Genomic DNA, 21,916 nt, shown 5'->3' with positions numbered 1-21,916 from the left:
GAGGAGTGTGTATTCATGTGTAGTGGAGGTTGTGTGTGTTCATGTGTAGTGGATGTTGTGTGTGTTCATGCCTCGTGGAGGTTGTGTGTGGTCATGTGTAGTGGAGGTTGTGTGTATTCATGCCTGGTGGAGGTTGTGTGTGGTCATGTGTAGTGGAGGTTGTGTGTATTCATGCCTGGTGGAGGTTGTGTGTGGTCATGTGTAGTGGAGGTTGTGTGTGTTCATGCCTCGTGGAGGTTGTGTGTGGTCATGTGTAGTGGAGGTTGTGTGTATTCATGCCTGGTGGAGGTTGTGTGTTCATGTCTCGTGGAGGAGTGTGTGGTCATGTGTAGTGGAGGAGTGTGTTAATGTGTAGTGTGTAGTGGAGGTTGTGTGTTCATGTCTCGTGGAGGTTGTGTGTGGCTCATCTCTCTTCTCCCCGCTGGCCCCCCCTCAGGTCTGCTGGGCGCGGCGGTCAGCCATTCCATGAGCTCATCGGCCGCTCCTAACTCGGTGCTCAACGGCCTCAACTCCTCCATGGGCCCCCTGCAGTCGGCCAGCACGCCCGGCAGCGCCGCCTCGCTGTGGCCCAGCTCCCTCACCAGCTCCCAAGGTGCACTGCTCTCCCTCCCCCCCCCCCCCCCCCCCCTCCCTCCCCCCCACACACACACACATCACAGCCCAGACTCAGGGCTTTTACTTTAAAATGACACCCGATAAGCCCATTAGTTCACGGGAGGATAAAACAAACCTGAGATGTACTGTTTTTACGGATTTTATTTGATATTCGAAGATCCGGGTTATTAGGAAAAGGCGTGAAGTGTCTCAGACCACGCTAAATAAGGACTCTACAGAAATCCTAACGATCTGCAGTCAGTCGGTGTGTTCTACGTGATTACCTAAAAGGCACTTTGATAGATCTTACTCGATGTACCCATAATACACACTACTTTCCAAATACTATGCATCATACATACAGACTTCTAATGTATTCCCGTAGTTTTCCCTGGTTGCTTCTCGTCTGTTGCCATGTTGGATCCATAGATATAAACAAACGACAAGCTTCGGTGTGTCGCATCGGATGACGTCGTCATCGTCTTGCTTCCCCCCCCCCCCCCCTGCCGTTCTGTGATTGGTTCCCTCGCTGAGGAACAATCGGATCCATGGAATCCAGGCTGCCTCGCAAATTGAAATTAATTCACACGCAAGGCAGCTATGGGTATACCCGGGCTAATGCTCTCTACTCCTTATCCCTTCATTTTATTTTATTTCACGTACCCGGTGGGTGTTCTATAGTCCTTCTACGTGTGTGAGAGATATGTGCGTGTATGCATGTATGTATATGCTACTGGATGCCAAAAAAACGTCCCTACGGCTTTCGGGATGAATAAAGTCATCAATCCGGTGTCTAATCCATCCATCCCCCGTCTCTCTCTCTCTCTCTCGTCCCGTCTGTCTGCTCCAGGTTTCTCATCTCAGCTGCTGCTGCACCCCGCCGCCCAGGCCACCCTGAGCAGCATCCTGCTGTCCGGGGTGCAGGGCTACACCCAGAACACGCCCTCCCCGCCGCCGGGCCTGGCCCCCATAGACAAGCAGTCCAACGGGGTCCCCGACTGCTCCAAGGGCCCCTGCTCGCTCAACGGCCACGTCAAGGTGGGCGGCTTTTGTGACGCTGCTGCTGTGTGTTCGTCGTTCATCAATCACTCAACCGTTGATTTATCTGATGTCTTGATGTTGATAACGCATAACACATAACACTGGTTATGATAGTGTGTGTGTGTGTGTGTGTGTGTGTGTGTGTGTGTGTGTGTGTGTGTGTGTGTGTGTGTGTGTGTGTGTGTGTGTGTGTGTGTGTCACACACACACACACACACACACACACACGCACGTCCTTGCACACACAGAACATAAACTGTATGATTTCAATAGTTAGACTGTGGTACAGTTACTCTGTGTAATCGAACAATAATAATCAATACATGCGTGTGTTCTGCATGTGTGTGTGCGTGTGCGTGCGTGTGTGTGTGTCCAGCATCCCAGCTCTGTGTACGGGAGGATGTCCAGCTCGTCGCTAGGGGAGACGGTCCTGAGTCCGTCCCAGTGCGACTCGGTGCAGGAGGCCAGCGGACACAACCCGTCAGAACCGCTGTCCAGCAAGTCCAACCAGGATGAAGGTAGTCTCACCTGTGAGCCCAGTGCAAGCTCAACTTATTTGGTTGTGAAATGCACGACTTTACAGGCAAAGCGGTCATAGCTGGCAGTGAGACGTCTGTGTGCCAAGCAAGCTCTCCTTAACAATGCAATAATATAAAAAATGATATAATAAAATGAAATAAAAAATAGTATAAGATAGAAGAGTATAAAGAGTAACAAAGGACAAAATAGTTAAAAATAAATAAAACTAGAATATGTACAGTAAATATATATACATATACACACATTTATACATATACACACGCATATATATGTATATATATATAATTATGCGAAAGTAAAGTATATAACAGTAAGTGTCAATAAAGTGCCGGACCAAGATAAACTATTAATTTCCGCCCTCACAGCTCAACATCTTAGATGTTGGCCTTTAACACTTCAGTCACACCTTTATACGCGTGCGCCGGTTTGACTGCAAGTCAAACACGAGCCTGTTGAAATAACCTTTACGGGTTGGAATGCCTTTGGCACGGGCACGCCTTCCACCTGGCAGGGTGCGAGAGCTGCAGTATCTAACGCTGAATTTATTGTACACCTGACTGTGGTCCACCCCCACCGACCGACCCGAGGACCCGACCTGGGACTGCTTTTCCCGTCCAGTAATGGATAAGTCAACACGCTCTCAGACTTTTCACCTCGCTCAGAGTTCACAGTGTGAGAGAGAGACCTGCCGACTCTGCACTACCCCCAACTCCCAGCGTGAGATGTATATGTAACCCCAGACCCACTCAGAGGAAACACAATCTAAACCCTCCTTGAATGAATACATTCATATTTCCCCGATACTAGCGTTTTAAAAGTGCCCGTGGTGTTTGTCGGTGGTGGACGGAGCGACGCGTTCACCGCGCCGGTGAACCCGCGGTTCAGGAGGTGGGGGGGGGGGGGGAGCGGAGGAGCCTCCGTTTCCTCCCGCGCTTTGCGCAGGCGGTCTTCTCCTCCCCCCTGCCTGAAACCTTTTCCTCTCACGCGTCTCACTTTTCCCTACGTGTTTTTCCGAGGCGTCTCTCCCCCAGCGCGGCTTGTCCCAGTCAGGTTTCCTCTCCCCCTCCCTCCCTCCAGCCCTCCCTCCCTCCCTCACACACCCGGACCTCCTCCTGTGTCTCAGAGTAGGGTTTGGACCGGGCCGGCGGCTCAGCTATGTACTATTGAGAAGCAGAGAGAGGGGGGGAGGGGGAGAGGGAGAGGGAGGGAGAGGGAGGGAGGGAGACCCACCCCTGGGAGCATCGTTAGGTTGACTGACATCACATTATTTGGCAGCCTGCATGCAACACATGCTGCCCAATGAAAGACACTTCATCATGCACACATGGAACTCTTAATACACATGCACACTCACGTGCACATGCACATGCATGCTCACACACTCACACACACACACACACACGCATGCAGGCATGTTCCAGTAGAGACGCACGTGCACATGATTTTAATCACATGAGGTCCTGACAGAATAAGATAGAGCGGTAATTTAGTTTTTAATTAACCCCTCTGCCACCCTGAGACGTTTTGAGTGATGTGGGTCATTATGGGATGTCACTGACTCATACAGGCACTCCTTTAATGCAGAGAGCTGCTCGCATCGGGAACACACAGAGAAATGAGGAATGATGCACAGAAAATGTTAAGGAACTGTGTATCCAGCGTGTTTTTACGGTCATGTTACTGTCCTCAGAAAACATGTTAAATGCATCCAGGACAGGACAGAATGAACATGTTACTTTCCATTTTTATTTGTGTGTTTTTCCCGTAGGCTCGGACACGTTTGTCGAAGTGGGCATGCCCAGAAGTCCCTCCCACTCGGCGAATGGGAATGAGCTGAAACAGATGCTGGCTTCCTGTAAGACGTCGTCAGGGAAACGGCAAGCTGTGGAGCTACTGCAGGGGACCAAGAACTCTCACTTACAGTATGTGGAGACGCTAGCAGCCAACAGTAACACAGGCCTGTGGCATATCTCTGCCAGGTTTAGGAAACACATAAAGGTTTCCAATCAAAGCTCTTTAATAGATGAATGATTTATACCAGATACTTCATTGCAACACTTAACCACAACATTAATATTGTCTGGATACATGCTAATACACACAATACACATGGTGGAGTTATTCATGCATTTTAAGTTATATAAGTACGTGAGTTGTGACGGTGGCAAGCGCGCCAAGAACAACAACGAAGAACACGGGTCCCAAAGGACTTCATAAGATGACATGTAACGATGTTAAAAACATATCTTCAGCTATGGAAATTCCACCTATTCATGTTTGAGAGACACCCAGACATGATCAAACCTCATTTATAGTAGTTGTAAGTTAACTGCGTGAGCAGCCGTGGACCAAACCACATCACGGCTCAAGCCGTGATATCACCAGTACGCAGTAGCTTGCCTGACTGCTAATCAACGCTCGTATCTCATCGACCGCACCCTCACGCCCCCTCCCCCCTCCTCCCCTCTCCTCTCCCCCCCCCCTCCCGCCCTCCCGCTACAGCTCTGACTGCCTGCTGTCGGACACGGAGTCCAGTTCCTCGGACAGCCCCGTGGCGGACAAGAGAGCGCCGGGCAGCGAGCGGGCGGCCGAGAGGGCCGCGCAGCAGAACGAGAGAGACAGGATCAGGCTGTCCCCCCAGGCCGCCTACGCCAACATGCAGGTGAGGGGGAGGGGGGGGGGGGAGGGGGGGGGGGGGCACCCGCCTGCACACACACCGTCCCCTCTGGGACTGACCCAACCTGACCCGACCTGGGCACAGCGTCTGTCCGTCACAGAGACACACACAGACAAACAAACTGTCGGTCGGTGTGTGTGTGTGTGTGTGTGTGTCTTTGTATCTGTGACTCTTTGGCTCGGTGACCGTGTCTGTCTGTCTGTTTCTATATGTGTCTGTGTCTCTGTGACAGACAGACAGACAGACAGACAGACAGACGCCGTCCGAGGCCTGTCAGGTAGACGGAATGGGACAGTGTCTGTCTCTCTGTTTGTATGTGTCTGTGTCTCTGTGACAGACAGACGGACACACTGTCACACTCTTTCAGGTAGACGTAGAGACCATGTATGTCGGATACAGTGTGAGTGTATTGGTGACGAGAACCGCTAGATCAATCTACAGTAGATCGCCCTGCCTCCGTGGGTTAAAATGTTCCCGCCTGTTTAGACAGACCTCTTTCCATTGCTGTCTTACAGCCGTTTTAAGGGGATTTTAAAATGTTTGTGTAAGCTGGGCCAGTGATGTCAAAATGATTTGTCTTTCTTTACAGGCCTTCGACTATGAACAGAAGAAACTGTTGGCAACCAAAGGTAAGCGCTGACATATCAAAAAAGTAGGGCATTGTTGGGGAAATATAGGGCATTATTGTGACCCTTTTTGGCGAGGCCTTGTGTCACTTAGCCCCTGTGTGTGTGTGTGTGTGTGTGTGTGTGTGTGTGCGCGCGTAACCTCAGCCATGTTGAAGAAGCCCGTGGTGACGGAGGTGCGGACGCCCACCAACACGTGGAGCGGCCTGGGCTTCTCCAAGTCCATGCCGGCGGAGACCATCAAGGAGCTGCGCAGGGCCAACCACGTGCCCTACAAGCCCAGCATGAGCACCACCTTCGAGGTACGCGCCTCACCCGTCCCCCCGGCTTAGAAGTGCGGCCTTGTTGCGGTTTTCGCACGTTGACGTCGCTCGTATCATGAGTTATGTTTTCCATGAATTGGTTTTAATGTACATGTGTTGTGTTATTCAGTTCCCTCTTTGTAAGAAATGTGCTTAAAGCGTCTCAGAGCTGTCTTCTCAGAGCTTTGTTCTCATTGAAGGACGGACGCAGGGAATTGCTTCATACACATTTTTTTTGGATAGAATCGCTAGTCTGCTACATCAATTCTGTGTCTGAAAAAAAAAAAAAATCTCTGAAAAAAGTTGGACCGTTTGTGTAATTATTCCGAAGGGGAACCAAAGGAGAGCTCATATCCTGGGTCAATGACGCCAAGGCACCGGACTTCTCTGGGATTTTTTTTTGTCAGGGACACAGAGTCAATGTTTTTCTCAACACTTGTATTAGGCAGTTCTCTCCTATATTATAAATGGGTGTATTAGATGTAGTTCTGTACTTTGTCATGCCCCAACTGCCAATAGAAAGGAAACGGCTAAATCAAAATGAGGCCAATTTTTTCTGCCAGTATCGTATTCATCTTTCTATATTTTTCCAATGCTTCTCTTCTCAGCCTCCTCTCTCCAATGGAGTGTGTGTGTGTGTGTGTGTGTGTGTGTGTGTGTGTGTGTGTGTGTGTGTGTGTGTGTGTGTGTGTGTGTGTGTGTGTGTGTGTGTGTGTGTGTGTGTGTGTGTGTGTGTGTGTGTGTGTGTCTGCCTCTGTGTCTGTGTGTGTGTGTGTGTGTGTGTGTGTCTGTCTGCCTTTCTGTGTCTGTGTGTGTGTGTGTGTGTCTGCCTTTCTGTGTGTGTGTGTGTGTGTGTGTGTGTGTCTGCCTTTCTGTGTGTGTGTGTGTGTGTGTCTGCCTCTGTGTGTGTGTGTGTGTGTGTTGCATCCACACTCGCGGCATCATCATCATCATCGTCGTGTGCCCTCTGACCCCACAGGGCTCGCCGCTGTCCCTGTCGCGCTCCAACAGCCGCGAGGGCATCGGGAACGGCAGCGACTCGGAGAACTGGAGGGACCGCAACGGCCTCAACGGGCTCCCGGAGCACCCCGAGTTCCCCCCGCCCGTGGGGAGCCCCAAGAGAAAGCAGAACAAATCTGGTGAGTTGAGCACCCAGCTGCAGCATGTCCCCTTCAAGCCCCAACCTCCTCCTCCTCCTTTTTTCTCGACTTGATTAAAGGACTGAACCCCCCCCACACCTCAGGACTGATTGTTGTTTAAACCTCGTTATTTATTTCAATTTCATTACCTCAGGAACATTCTGCACATTGGCACGTTTATACTTACTTATAGTCATATTTATTTTTTAATGCACATGTCACCTACAAGCGGACAGTTGCATGTATATTGTATGTTTTATCTTTATTCTAATAGTTTTTTATTATGTTTTATTTCAGATTTTTGTTCAATTTTATTTGTATATATACTCTTGTTTTCGCACTCACTTTTCCCACTGTACTGCTGGTCACTTGCGAATTTCTCCTAAGGGGGATTAATAAAGGACTATCTTATCTTATCTTTCTACTGCAGTAGAAACAGATCTAAACTACTAGGAATTATTAGTTATTGGTAGTAAAATGAGTTATAAATCGTTTTTGTTCTTGTCCAGTTTTGCCACCTTTTGAAAATCCGTTCGCTAGCTTCGTCGCAAAGGATGGGACGTCTTGTGTCGTTAGTCCATGAGGCAAAAACTGTAGTTTTTTACGACGTTTTGTATTGTATGTAAAAAAAAAACATCACAGCATTTCCTGACTGGAGGACTTGCTTGCTGTGCTCAGTGGCTTTTGGGTTTCTGTAGTGCAGAACTAACTAGAACTAACTAACTAACTACAGTACAGAACTAACATAACTAACCAAGCTCATTCAGAAGCATGAACATGTCAGACTGCAACTCAGAGCGCCACCAGAGGCTGCTGATGAGAAACGTTACGCTGTGAGGCGCAGAACTGGTCTGAGCTCGTTGCGGTGATCATAAACAAGTGAGCAGAACCAGGGTAGAATGGCGTGAGTTTGATGGGAGCCAGGGTGGCCAAAACTCAGAAATACCATTGGGTAATTACACCGACTAAACACATGTTTGTAAAATTGCATTGACATTGGCTTGGCTAGTCCGTTAAACGGCTTTGAAAATGCCAGCAAGTCCTTTCAACTAAGCTGTTTTTGTTGTAGCGTTGTACTTTACACTCGCACTGTTTTGGGTTATGCGTCGGACTCTGCATCTGGTAACCATTTCAACAAACTGCTTTATTTGAGGGGTGTTTTCCACGGAAAACATACTTCCAGTTAAATAACCCTAACATAATAAAGAGACATTTTCAATCTTGCTTGAAATAATAATTGACTTATTTGTTATTAAGAACTGAACCATGTGACTAATGTTATGACTACTCCCTCAAGATAGTTTACCTCCAAAACAATTTTTTAAATGTACTTTATGGTGTCTTTATGTTCCCCCTATTGCAGTTTAATCTCTGTTTGTACTCCACTCCATCTTGAGAAGTCATGTCCAATATCCTACATGGAGAAACCCAATCCGGACCATTCACAGTTCAGCAAACACAAAGACACAACTGCTCAAGCCACTTTCCGGAATCGAGTCTGAAACGTTTCTACGTGTTCATCTTAAATGATTTGAATGTATCTATTTCAACTTTTTCTCTTTTGTTTCCATCGACTTTTATCCAAAGCAACTCTCTTGCGCAACTTTGCTCAAGTGCACCTTCCCCGCGGATAGACTGCAGGCATTAGGGGGTTTGGAACCCCGGAAGCTCCCAAGCGTTTGACGGCCGATGCTCTTGTGTTCGTCCCCCCCAGCCGTCGAGCATTACCTGAGCAGCAGCAACTACATGGACTGCATGTCGTCGGTGACTGGCAGCAACGGCTGCAGCCTGGGGGCATCCCTGAAGGGCTCTGACCTGCCCGAGCTCTTCAGCAAGCTGGGCCTGGGGAAGTACACCGACGTGTTCCAGCAGCAGGAGGTGCAGTATACAGCAGCCGCACGCACACGCACGCGCACACACACGCACGCACATGCACACGCACGCACGCACGCACACACGCACAGAAACGTGTGATATAGTTAGTGAACTAGTTGATGATAATAATAATACGTTTTTTTTTATATAGCGCCTTTCTCACACTCAAGGTCGCGTTACAGAGTCAGGGTGACACAGCAGAACGCGTGAACTACAACAAAACAAATAATCAAAAATAAATAATAATAATAACAATAATAAATAAAGATTCTGTATATAGATATAGAGAGTCTAACTAGTGGTGGAAGAGGAGAAGTGTTCTTGAAACAGAAAGGTCTAGAGAGGTTCTGTACACATGATGATCAATGAAAGATGTGATTGATGGTCATTATTTCCTATTTGCTAAGCATTTTTTAAAGGCCAAAGTGCAGGTTTTGCGTTCCCGGTTTGATATTGGGCTGTAGAAAAGATGGAAAGCATGTATAGAAGTCGTGTTCTTTAGACTTGCAGCTGGACGTGATTGTGCAATGCACGGAGGAGCCCCCCCCCTGGGGTGACAGCATACAGAATAAAACACCAAAAAAACGAACTTGGGTGTGACGTATCTTAAGGACACGCTGAAGTCAACGGAAAAAGAATCACAATGCAAATCCCAGAGCATCCAGCTTTGAGAACAATTAAACATTCATTCAACCATCCATTCTGGGGCGCACTTGTTCCTCTATAGTCATATGAAATATTCAATTGGCATCGTAAGGCCGGGGCCCATGATTCCTGTAAAGAGGAGGGTTTTCCACCTCATTGGTCTCGTGACACAACGCTCCACGTTGCGATTGTTCTTGCCCATTCACACCAGCTTAAACGTTTGGCTGCGCTTCAGGAACGGCAACGTTCAACTGAGTTTTGTTCTGCGTGCGTGTGGACTTCTCGTCACAAAAAACAAAAAAAAACAACTCCAGCTGTAACTCTTTAGTCTCAAAGTATGACCCTAATTTCATTCTGGAGCTGCTGCATACTTTCTCCACACAGGAATCTGCCCCTTCGTAATCCCGTTGTCACAACCATTCCCTTGACACTGGGAACACTGGGAGTCTCTTTGATACTGTAGGTGATGTTGGAACGGTAACCTTGGGGGGTAAACTGTGTGTTCTGTGACCCCGGGCAGATTGACCTCCAGACGTTCCTGACTCTTACTGACCAGGACCTGAAGGAACTGGGCATCACCACGTTTGGCGCCCGCAGGAAAATGCTCCTCGCCATCTCAGGTACCGGAAGAGCGTTTATTACCGCGTTCGTTATTCCCGATCACAGTCGTTTTCCTTTTGGGATCGCCATTAATGATTCAAGGCGTGTCGTGTGCTATAAGTTATTAAAGGACCTGTTCCCTGCCTCAACTCTCTCGCTGTCGTACACCCTCTGGCTGTTTTCTCCTGTCTCTCCCACACACAAAAGCGCGCACACACAAACACACCATGGTCTGGAAGTGTAGCGGTGTTGGCTGTCGTCACGGTTCTGCTCTGATAAAGGTTTATGTGGGCTGGAGCAGAACAACTCCTGCCTCGCCAGACAAAATTGGCCAACAGGATTTTTTTCTTCTTTCTTTCTTTTTTTTATTATTATTATTATTGGCTGCCTTTTTTCTTTTTTTTCTTTTTTGTTGCAGTCAACCCTAACCAAAAGTTCAAGTGAAACCCGTCTGTGAAACCAACCCAAACACCCACTGTCTTGAACCCTCTCTCAAACAACGCACACTGTGATCGCGGCCCACCGCTAGGAAAGACAAGGCAAAGGTATTTTGTCCTTTTGACCTCGAGGAGGAGAAGGAGGAGGAGGAGGAGGAGGAGGAGGAGGAGGAGAACAATCGCAGCGCGATAACAGCTATCGTCCTGGAGACAACCGAGGGAACACGCAGCGGTTGTTTCTCACCCTCTCGAGCGGATGGAGAGAGAGGAGAGGAGAGGAGAGGGATTCTTGCGCGGTGAGCTCATGCACTTGGCGTTCTCCAGCTGCCTGAGAGAGTCTTGCGGTCCGAGCGCTCCGCTGGGCCGAGCGATGAGAACAGAACGACGGCCTCCTACGTTTTCTGCAGATGTGTCGGTTCGGTTTACCGCGAGAAAAAAAAAAGTAGCTTCTGAGAATGTTTCGTGAGACGAAAGTCAGGGGGCGCCCCCGTACTCCCCGACGCAAGCGTCACCTGGCGTCTAACGTCGTCTCATGAATATTCTTAGATTATATAAAAAAATATATATATGCAACATGTTTTGAGCACATTCTTTTAGACACTCCCGCAAGGCCCGCGTTGATTCCCTTTGACTCGGAACGCCAGGAAGGGGTCCACTTAAATCTCAGGTGATGGCCTTTTGAGCGGGGATTGAGATCGGGAGCGTTTCCCCACCACTACCACCTCCGTCCCCATCTCTTGTTGTTACAAAGTGGATTGCAGTGGACGCAGGCAACAGCCGGGCTGTGACTCACTGGCCTGCCCGCCCGCCCCGCGAAAAACTGTCAGGGAGAGCAACTTGTCTCCAACAATCAGACCGGAGCTTTTTCCCCTCCTGGCAGGAGCACAACATCTCTATCCTCTATATGAATTATTCACACAGCCCAGAAAGCTGTGTTTACATTAGATTGAAAATGTATTTCTCAGAGCAGCTGCGGTGGAAGCAGGCCAGCTGGTTGTGAGCGACTGGTGGGGGGGGCCTGACGTTAGCCGCGCCGTCGCTATGCATTTTTCCGTCGTTCCCGATTAAAGTTCTGATTCTACTTTTTTTTTCTTTTTTTCTCTCTTTGCATTACACCCTCCAATAACATTCAAACAACAGCTTCCATTTTATTTAGACAACGGAGAATCCCATGTTTCGCTTGTACGCAGAATCCAGGCGCTATAGTTACGGGGTAACAGGAGGGGGGGGGGGGGGAACAGGGGTGACCTGAACTCACTTCAATCATTTGTTTTTTGCGTCGTCCTTTTTGTGTTTGTTGCACAGAGCTCAACAAGAACCGAAGGAAGCTGTTCGAGCCGCCCATCAGGTCCTCCTTCCTGGAGGGCGGGGCCAGCGGACGGCTGTCTCGCCAGTTCCACGCCAGTGAAATGGCGAGCGTCAGCGGGCGGTGGTGAAGACGAAACGACCGCCAGGCCGGCGGCGGCGGCGGTGGTGACAGCGAGAGCCTAGCCTAGCCTAGCCTAGCCTAGCCTAGCCTAGCCTAGCGACGCCGCTTTCTCCCTCCATAAGCCGGGGGCCTCAGGCCTTCCCTGGCTGCGGACCGTTGTTGTTTGTTGTTTGTTGTTTGTTGTTGTTTACTCCTCCTCCTGCTTTGAGCTGAAGTGAAGACTCGTTTGGTTGACTTATTGCCATATGTATAAAAAAAAAAAGAAGAAAAAGAAACAAGAAAGCCATTGTCTTACACAAAGTGCCAATGAGAAAGGGAGAGGGGGGGGGGGGTGGGGGTTAAAGGGGTTTCTCAGACACATGAAGTTCAGTGTTCACTCCTCGTTGGGGTCAGTACTGTGGAGCACATTTACACGTGACGGATATTGATATTGTTATACTTATGAAGGTAGGGTACGGCCTTGTCCACTTGTTTGTCGAAAGGGAACAGGCGTATGATTTAGTAAAATAATTAAAAATCATTTATCACATTGATACTATGCTGTGGTATCGATGACATGCACTTTAACAATGCTAAACATTTTGCCTGTGAATGCCTCATTCCTTAAATTAGAAGTACGTACTCTGGTGCATTTTTTGTATTAACACGAAGCACAGATGCAGTTTTTTTTTTTTTTGTACTTTACCAAATGGAAGCACTTAGCCAGGGAGATTAGGGAGTGGGTGGGGGTGGTGGTGGGTGGGGGAGGGGTTGGAGCGTGCCAAAGCAGTAACATTTACTAACATTTTTACTTTAACAAACTCTTCAAACTCCCACCAACAGGAGCATCCATCCATGTTGTTCCCCTGTAGCTGCGGGCTGCCCTCGTTGTTTAGAGAGTGGACGTTTCTCTAAGGTCACTCTGTTCGTGTTCAGACGCACGCGCCCGCAGCCCTACAACTTACTAACCATACAAAACTTAAAAAAAACTAACTAACATTTTACTTACAACTTTTATTTTACTATCATTTTAGGGGAACGTGGGATGTTTATCGGTAATCAGTTTACATATCGGTATGTTTTTAATTGTTTTTTATATATATATATATATATATATGTTCCAGAATGGTGTTTATATGATTTGTAATTAGGTTATTCATTTGTAATGTTTTTATTTGTTTACTTCCTACCCTGCCCTACATCTGTGGAGCCGTTACATGGGCTGTAACAAACATCATCAACAACATCGGGGCTTTGAGTGTGTGGTTTGCGGCCCTCTGTCTGTGTCAATAGGCGTCTGTGGTTCATCGTTCCGTCCTGTTTTTGTTTATAGCGGCCCTTTTGTCTTTGTCTACGGCATGTGTCCGTGCTGCCTGCTACTCCACGGCCACACCACTCACCCCCTGTACGTTGTATCCACCAACACCATCAAGTACGCCGCCGTACGCCGTCGCCTTTCTGACTTGTGATCCAGACCTTTCTGGTTTTCAAACCCGCGAGGGAAGGGGCCCCGCTGTGTAGTCACAACAAGGCTGCGGCGTGCGAGCGGAACCGTCCGGTCCGGTGTATATGGGTCGTCTGGTTCCGTTTCTTCGCAGAGAGGGGGTGCAGCCGGAACACAACAAGTATCTTTTTGTTGCGCTTTTTTCTGATGCAACGGTAGCTAGGGAGTATATTCTCTGAGAATCACTATATATATATATATATATATATATATATATATATACCAAAGGTACTTTGATATAGAGGTACCTTCATGTAGGAGGCTGAACCCCGGGGTCCGTGTGGAAAAACGGGAGAAACCCACAAGAAGTGGCCGTGCCATTTTGAAAGGAACATTGAAAGTGTATTTCCGTATCGGTTGTGCAATCGAACAACCTGAAATCTGGTGTGGCTGCGTGATACAATAAGAGTACGGGCATCTGATCATTGTTTGTCGACTAGCTGTTACTAGTTTGGGGCTCTTGTATTATTATGCGAATTCATGTGTTTTGAATTTCTTCCATAGCACTCCCAATATATTTTGTTGATTACAATGTGTTTTCGTTTTTTTTTTTTTTTTTATCCTCTACTACAGTATTTAGTTTCAGAGTTTGTGTTTGTACCAAATGTCCCTAATGTGGAGCATACTACGTCAAGTGTGTGTGTGTGTGTGTGTGTGTGTGTTTGTGTGTGTGTGTGTGTGTGTGTGCGTGCGTACTCTAAACCACTTGCTTTGCCCCTACATCTGATTTGAGCCATTACCAACGTGGTTGTCAACTAAATAACGCGAAACGTAATAATATTCTGACATGGTTGCCAACGCCAACCAGGTAATTGTTCTTTCATTGTCTGTTTTTTTGTTTAGTTATTTTCAGTGAAGGGAATTTTTGTACGATGTCATGAAAGCTAATTTAGAAAAGGGAATCTGTATTACAAGAATAAAATCCATTCGCTCATCGATCCTCATTATCATCATCATCATAATCACCACCGTCATCAATATACTTTGAAATTATGCACTGATTTACCCAGTGCCCTCGACTCATGTTCCTGCCTTATGGACATTGGTTTTCATCCTGACAAACGTCCCCTCGCCAGGGTTGTGTTTGCAATGAAGGCTCTGTAGTCTGGAGCGAATGTTGTGTAACAAGTTGCACTGCAGTAAACAGTATTGCAGATTGATGAAGGGACTTGTTTTGTGGTCAAAAGGTTTACCAGCGTTTGTGTTTGTTTGTTTGAGTCCGTGCACTTGACTGGACGGTCACCATAATCGTGTTGTCAAATGGTTGTGTTTTAGTCATCTTATTGTTCCCAAAGGGATTTGTCCGACCAGGGCGTCGCCCTGCGTCAGATAACATTGTACATTTGTGATGATTGTAAACCACTAAGGAATTGTTGCTTTAGCCTTTGTACATCGTGTTCATCTTGGGAAAGGTACAGCTCTGCACAAGGTTTCACGGATGCTAAATTTGACTGTACAAAATGTCCAAAGATTCATTAATTCAAGGTTTTTGTCGAGGCATTCATTTGTTTTAGTTTTTTTTTCTGGTAGTTTGTATTTGAAGTACAGATATGAAGTATTGGAATAGTTTCTGGTAGTTTTACCAAAGCTTGTATTACCAGAAAGTTAAAAAAAAAAAACATTGTTCAAACATTTAAATGCTATTCCAAAGGTATGAATAAATGTATGCAGAGAAAGTCCCTTTATATGTGTTGGCCTGGTTTGTCCACATCACACAAACGGTGTTGCCTTTGCGTGCTCGTGTGAGCTAGTGCTATTTCCATAATCTTATACACACACATACACTATAAATCCTAGTTCGAAATGTGTTGATTCTAATTTTATTTTAATTAATGTCACTTAGTAAATCATTTTAAATACCATACTGTGCCACGGTAATCTACTATTCAACATATCTAACGCTGACAACCACACACAAACCACCGTGAACTTTAGGGCAACCCAATCGCATGCAGTGCCCTGGGCCTGGCTCTCCAAATCCCTGCTTAATCACGAGTGAAGCTTCTCCTGCTCCGAATGATCCCCATGCTGACAGGGGACACGCAAACAAATAAGAAAAACACAGTATGTTTGGGTCTGTTGGTTGTTGTTTTTCAGAAGTAATGCCACGAAACAACCATTCGTTGCGTTATACTGGAGTGGCAGAAGTTGGATTGAAAAAGAAAATGTGTTACGTGCGCTGCATCCTGACATATCACCAGTAGTTTTATTTAAGACCTCAAGGGGGCGCTTTCGCCATTCAGAAATAATCACTTGACCTGTAAGTAGAGCTTCAATTTTGTTTTCCCCACCCCACCCATCCCATATCAATCTAAAGGGCCAAGATGGCATTCTTAAAGTAATAATTAAAGTAATACAAATACTAACTAATACCATAAAACTGTTTTAATATTTATTTATTTATTTATAAATAAATATTCAAATAAGTAAAAACATTTTGCCATTACATTTTTACAATGTGTGTAATTCTGCACTATTTGCTGCTCCAACCTACTCCAGAGTCAGGAACAGAACTGAACCCTCTATAAGCTACTGCGATATCCAAAAATACATTGCTTTTATATCATTGTGTTCAGTGTTTGTGTATTTATTTTGAAGTTCACACAGGACATTTCCACGACCCTTTCTGTTCTGGTTGGGTTATTAACAGCATATGAATATATTCATGTAATATACACAATAATGAGACGATTTATGAGCAAATAATAAAATAAAACAAAGTAGGCTGTAATTTGCCTCAAAGGCCAACACAAACACGTGTTCTTCAGATGACATCCTTGCTACTGAAGCAGCCAGCAACACACACTATTTATTCAGAAGAGGCTCCTCTATGCCTGAGGGTTTTCCTCATTATTAGTACCCAAAACATGCAGCAGTATGGCCTTTACAGAACAAGGCAAAACCCAGAGCGAACTCTGGAGAGCTATATGCAACACAGTGGTGCAGCGTGGCACACGTAGAATAATGACGATAAACTGTGTTTATATGTCGTTTTTTTTTTTACATATTATCCCAACAAATGAAACGCATATATCACGCCATCCATACATGTCAGATGGACACTTTTCAGCCAGTCTCACACTATGAAATGTTCAACGTGAGCTCTAACCTACGCAACAGAACCGGTTGTTGGTATACGCTGTCCAAAACAACCCATATTTAGCCCCTTATCGACTGTTTGAAGAAGCAGAAATACCTCGCATGTGTCACGGTTTGGTCTGCCAAAACCAAATGGAGGATAATCATCATATTCTCAGTGGGGAAAAAAGTAACATATAGATAGTTTCGGCATTAAAATATGCTTTGGTGACATTTCAAGGGATAAATGAGCATTTTACTCATCTCTACTCATCTCTACTCTCTCTACTCTTCTACTCTACTCTTCAGTCACTTAATGTACACAATGTTAAGTCTGTTAGTTAATGCAGCGTTTTCTATCGTTGCCATGGTGATTCATATAGACGCTGCTATGCCTGAAACCACGCAGCTGGCTGCTTGTTGTTTGATTCCTCGTCTTTGCGTTGTGTGACGTGCTCGACATCTGAGCTGCTATAGTAATATAGTATGTGTATATGTTGTATGGCACTGATGCTGTCCTTTCAATAAAAAAACATAGATTTCTGAGTGACCAAGGCAGGGCTGCCAAGTTTCCAGAAAACCTTTGGAGTGAGATTTGGAGGGCCAATTTTGTATGGGGCCATTCGGGGTCGCTGAAGAGGGCTGAAGATATGACTTACACCCATTTCTCGAGTTGAATAACTTCAAACTATTATAGGTGGTCAATGATCACTATTGATCCCCGGATATGGGACTCTTGAACTCAGACCGGACTTAAGTCCACAGAGTCCTACAGAACCCCCCTCCATTGCAGCAGTATTTGCTTTTTAGTTGGCAATACTTCAATCAGCTTACGTTTTAATGACTGCAAACTCCAAAAGAGACTCCTGTCATGTGAAGGACGTATGTTCAGAACATGCCCATAAGTTAAGAATTTGTATTCCAGAACCCCTAACAGTTATATAGAGTATTGATTATTTATCTGTTGAACATCAATCAAATCTGCACCGACAGCGATATATGGTTTCACTTCTTATGACAAATGTACTTATTGTAAGTCGCTTTGGATAAAAGCGCCTGCTAAATGACCTAAATGTAAATCAATTTGTTAGTTTAAAGTAACCCACACTTGGAATTTGACCAATATATATTTTTTTTTCAGTACAATTTGGTTGGGTAGCAGGGGGGCCCATCATATTTATTACACTGGGGGCCTGAATGGCCTTCTTACACCACTGTCAACTTGCCTTATAACGATCAGAGGCTTGACGTTGCACGCGTTATTTAACTGACTTTGAAAATGACTCTGGGCTGATGGGAATAGGGCGTCTCACAGTGCTCCAGCATGCCCTCGCTAGTACGGTAATGTCTTACCAAATATGAATGCCTTGCTATGTAGGCAGATCAAAACAATCATAAAATACTCAAAAGACAATAGTTTTCTACAAACTTGATCATGTTCTTGTTGAACATGTTGTCCCTAGATTGCACAGATTTTCAAAGTTTTTTACTGTAGCATTTTTTTAATAATTGCAAATTAAAGTAATCAAACCAATACGCATGTTTTACTATGTAGGCAGATGACGATAAATGCATATTTTTCATACTGTTTCATCTGTATGTATGTGTATGTGTTTATGTATGTATGTGTGTATGTGTGTATGTTTGTATGTGTGTCTATATGTATGTATGTATGTGTATGTGTGTATGTATGTATGTATGTATGTGTGTCTATATGTATGTATGCGTGTATGTTTGTATGTGTGTCTATGTATGTTTGTATGTATGTGTGTATGTGTGTATGTGTGTATGTATGTATGTGTGTCTATATGTATGTATGTGTGTATGTTTGCATGTGTGTCTATATGTATGTATGCGTGTATGTGTGTATGTATGCATGCAAAAAAATCCCTTTTTTATGTCAGGTATGACCCTGACCCGAGTGTAAATGATTCTGATGAAGGTTAAAAACAACCACTTCCTCCATGCTTTTATTTTGATAGTGTATTTTGACGTCATGGGTCCTTTATTTTGAGGTAACTTGACATGAAGGAGATCGCACGGGAAAGGTCAGAAAGGTTAAAGGTCATGTAAATACGGAAGGAAATCAGGTCACAGACGGTTGCACTGCAACAAGTTGTAGTAATTAATAAGCGCCTCGCTGGAATGGGAACAAGGTATTGTGTGTTTAATTTGGTATATTACTTAAAATGTGTTTAAATGTGTTGTGTGCAATAGTTGTATATGTGTAAGAGCTAATTACTGTTATTTATCTGTCCTGTAGCTCTTACGGTGTCTATGGAGAAAGGACTATTTATGTTCAAAATAAGGCTGAAGGCTGAACGTAAATAAAGGCTTCTGAAACATCTGTACGCTTCGCCATTGTCCGGCTGGGGTTCGCTACACCGAGCGCTTACAGGCCTCTCGCGCCGCAGTGGATGGCACTGGGTTCAAGTCCCGGTGGGAGGCATCTCCTTGGAAACCAAGGGAACAGCAGAGCATTGAGAAGAATAGCTATGTCACGTGAACTGTGATATCAATTGTATAGTTCAGAGATTATATCTATACGCTCTGAACAGATCCAGGCAGACGGATAGTGTGGACTTGTAGGTTACCACTCTGGGAACCTCGGTTCAAGACCCCTTATCTCTATGTAACGTGAAAAGTAATGTCATTTATCAATCAAAAACAGCTCCTAACAGATCAGTCTTAGTAGCACAGCAGCGAAAGCGGTTGGTTTTCCACTCCGGCGACCTGGGTTTTGAGTTATCGACTTATTGTTATGTCACATAAAACCTTGATGATTCTTGACTATTGATCATTGATCGTTGATCATTGTCCCTTTCTCAGTGGTGAGACGAGCACTGTTGGAATACCCTCTGGAGGGGTTCAATACAGTTTGTTATACTGCAATACTTTGTTTCCATTGAACCATAGTGTATGCGTTAAACGTAATTACATCATACCTATTGTACTATCATATTTAACCTCTGGCCATATCAATTTGCCAATCTCCGTGGGGAAGTGCAGAAGAGCTGCAGGCCAATGCTCTGGAGACCGGTGTTCAAGTCCTGCTGATTCAGTTTAATGGAAGCCTCTTGTGTCTATAGAATGGGAATTGTCAAGTCAAGTATAACCGCCCACCAAAACCTATAGTGGGTGTCTTGGTTGTGCAGCAGTCAGGGCTGTAGGTGAACGCTCTGTGACATTATATCCACACAATGACTTTATGTTTGAAAAACAACCAACGTAAGCAAGACTTGCACCCCGGTCTCAAGCACTTTAATCAGCAGGGCTTACCACTGCACCACTTGATATGCGTGGTCATATTTAATGTTTGACATTATATTCACACGATTACTTTATGTTTGAAAAAACAACAAACAGAGGCAGGGCTTGATCCTGGGTCTCTAGTACATTTATCAGCAGGGCTTACCACTGCACCACAAAGACACTTGCTATGCATGGTTGGATTTTATATCTGACATTATAATCACAGAACTTTATGTTTCAAAAACAACTTACACAAGCAGGGCTTGGACCTGGGTTGCCAGTACGTTAATAGGAAAGTCCTTGCCATTGCACCACAAAGACACTTGCTATACATGGTCTGAATTATTATTTTACATTATATTCACGCGATTAACTTTATGTTTAGGTTGAGGTAAAATACTTTCAAGGAGCAAGAGCAATATGCCTTTGGAATACAACCGTCATTGGTGGCCAGTTATCGGCGGCCATTATCTAAACCAATGAAACTATGGAAAGAAGTCACCACTTCAGTCAGTGGCAGGGCGTACCTTAGAGCTAACCTGCTAACCTTACCAGGTTCGCTTCAGGTTAGGCTTACAGCACGGGTTGCCACGTGGCAAGTGAACTGAGGTCTAATCGTGGTATCTGGAAATGTTGCTTCTCCCCCCCGATTCAGGCTTCCCCTTTTCTCCCAGAAGTCCAGCTTATGCTAAACAACTCCCACCGAGGTCAGTCGCCATGGAAACCTAATGTAAATGCTCCGTATACAGTTAAAGTCCTGCCCACAGTCAGTGGATGAATAAAATTGATTGGGTTATTAATGTGATGTGATGTTAATGTGAATGTACGAGGTTTGATGGGTGATTGAGTGAATGGCATTGAGTGTTTGAATTGATGAGGTGGTTATTAATGTCACGTTGCTGTGTTTGGTTTTGTATGACTCACTTCTTACCAATGAGTCATTCATAAGATCCTAATTTATTCCTCCTCATTGCCCCCTTGCGCTTCCATCCAATCCTCCACGCTCACTGGCACAACTGATCACCAACAGCGCTCTCGACCGCGCCGCCCAGATCCTAGCTTTGATGTGGTCGGAGTTTATAATTGACTTTACAATTCACATGACATCGTTTCCAGAAAGCCTTTGGGGTTTCCAAGGAGATTATTATTGGCAGGACTTGAACACACGTCCCTTTGAACTGATAACCAACAGGTCTCTCTAAACTGCACTGATGATATGGTTTTAGTTTGTAATATACACTCCAATTCACATGGTATCGTTTCCCAAATATCGTTATGTTTCCAAGGAGATAATTGTTGGAAGGACTCAAACCCAGAGTCTCCAGGACTGATGACCAACATCTCTGCCAACTGTGCTACTGAGGCGATGTCTGATTTTGGCGGAGTTTATAATTTACGTTTCAATTTTCATGACATTGTTTCCAAAACCTTTGGTTTGGTTTCCAAGAAAATCCCTCTTGGCGGGACTAGAACCCATGTCTTCAGAACCGCTAACTAACAGCGCTACCGATGTGGTTGGAGTCTAAAATAGACTTTATACATGACATGACTTTTAACATGACATCATGTTTTCAAGGAGAGCGTTCATTGCAAGACTTGAAACCAGGTCTCAAGAATGCATGAGGTTTTAATTGGCAGTAGAATTCAGAGGAAATGGGTTCCAAAATGACCCTAGGATTATAATTCTTGGTGGGACTTGAACCCACGTCTCCAGAATTGAATACCGACAGCACAATCAACCGCGCTACTGAGAGATGCAGAACGAGATCTGGTGGAAGTTTATAATTGACAATACAATTCACATGACAATAGGTTGCCATGGAGACCACCCCTGGTAGTGAGAGTTCAACCCACATCTCCGGAAAGGATAATCAATAGATCACCAGAGCTATGATCTGTTGAGAGTTTTTAAATTCACATTCCAATGCACATGCCGTTGTCACATTTCCAAAGTCTCATTACGTTTCCAGGGACGCCGTTTCCGATTGGGCCTTGAACCCATGTGTTGTTTGCCGTTGTCGAGCCTTGAGCAGCTCTCGCCACTGGACGCCCAAGACACCGACCACCGTCCTTTGACGCGAGGTTTTAAATTGACGTTCCAATTCGAAAGACATCAGTGTGGTGCCAGTCGCCTGTAGCTATTTGACCCAACGTCGCGGTGCGTCGCGCTCCACCATGAAGCAGGGCCGCTCAACGGG

The 21,916-nt window shown here is 45.4% G+C and overlaps 1 protein-coding gene across 1 annotated transcript; it reads left to right on the top strand.

Annotated features, from left to right (window-relative positions):
• Positions 1–436: 436 nt before the first annotated feature.
• LOC311372587 (protein bicaudal C homolog 1-B-like) lies at positions 437–11,919 on the top strand (the record flags this gene model as incomplete). The annotated part of the gene is made up of 11 exons (XM_084489571.1): positions 437–592; positions 1,445–1,632; positions 2,012–2,153; positions 3,944–4,097; positions 4,678–4,837; positions 5,442–5,481; positions 5,626–5,780; positions 6,760–6,919; positions 8,634–8,797; positions 9,960–10,059; positions 11,782–11,919. Coding segments are annotated over 11 exons (1,550 nt in total), but the record flags the coding sequence as incomplete, so codon positions are not given.
• Positions 11,920–21,916: the final 9,997 nt, after the last annotated feature.

Source organism: Micromesistius poutassou (genome assembly GCF_964030765.1).
Source record: "Micromesistius poutassou genome assembly, contig: SCAFFOLD_2520, whole genome shotgun sequence".
NCBI classification, from domain to species: Eukaryota; Metazoa; Chordata; class Actinopteri; order Gadiformes; family Gadidae; genus Micromesistius; species Micromesistius poutassou.
The sequence above is the reverse complement of the archived record's forward strand: the minus strand, read 5'-3'. Positions and strand labels throughout refer to the sequence as shown.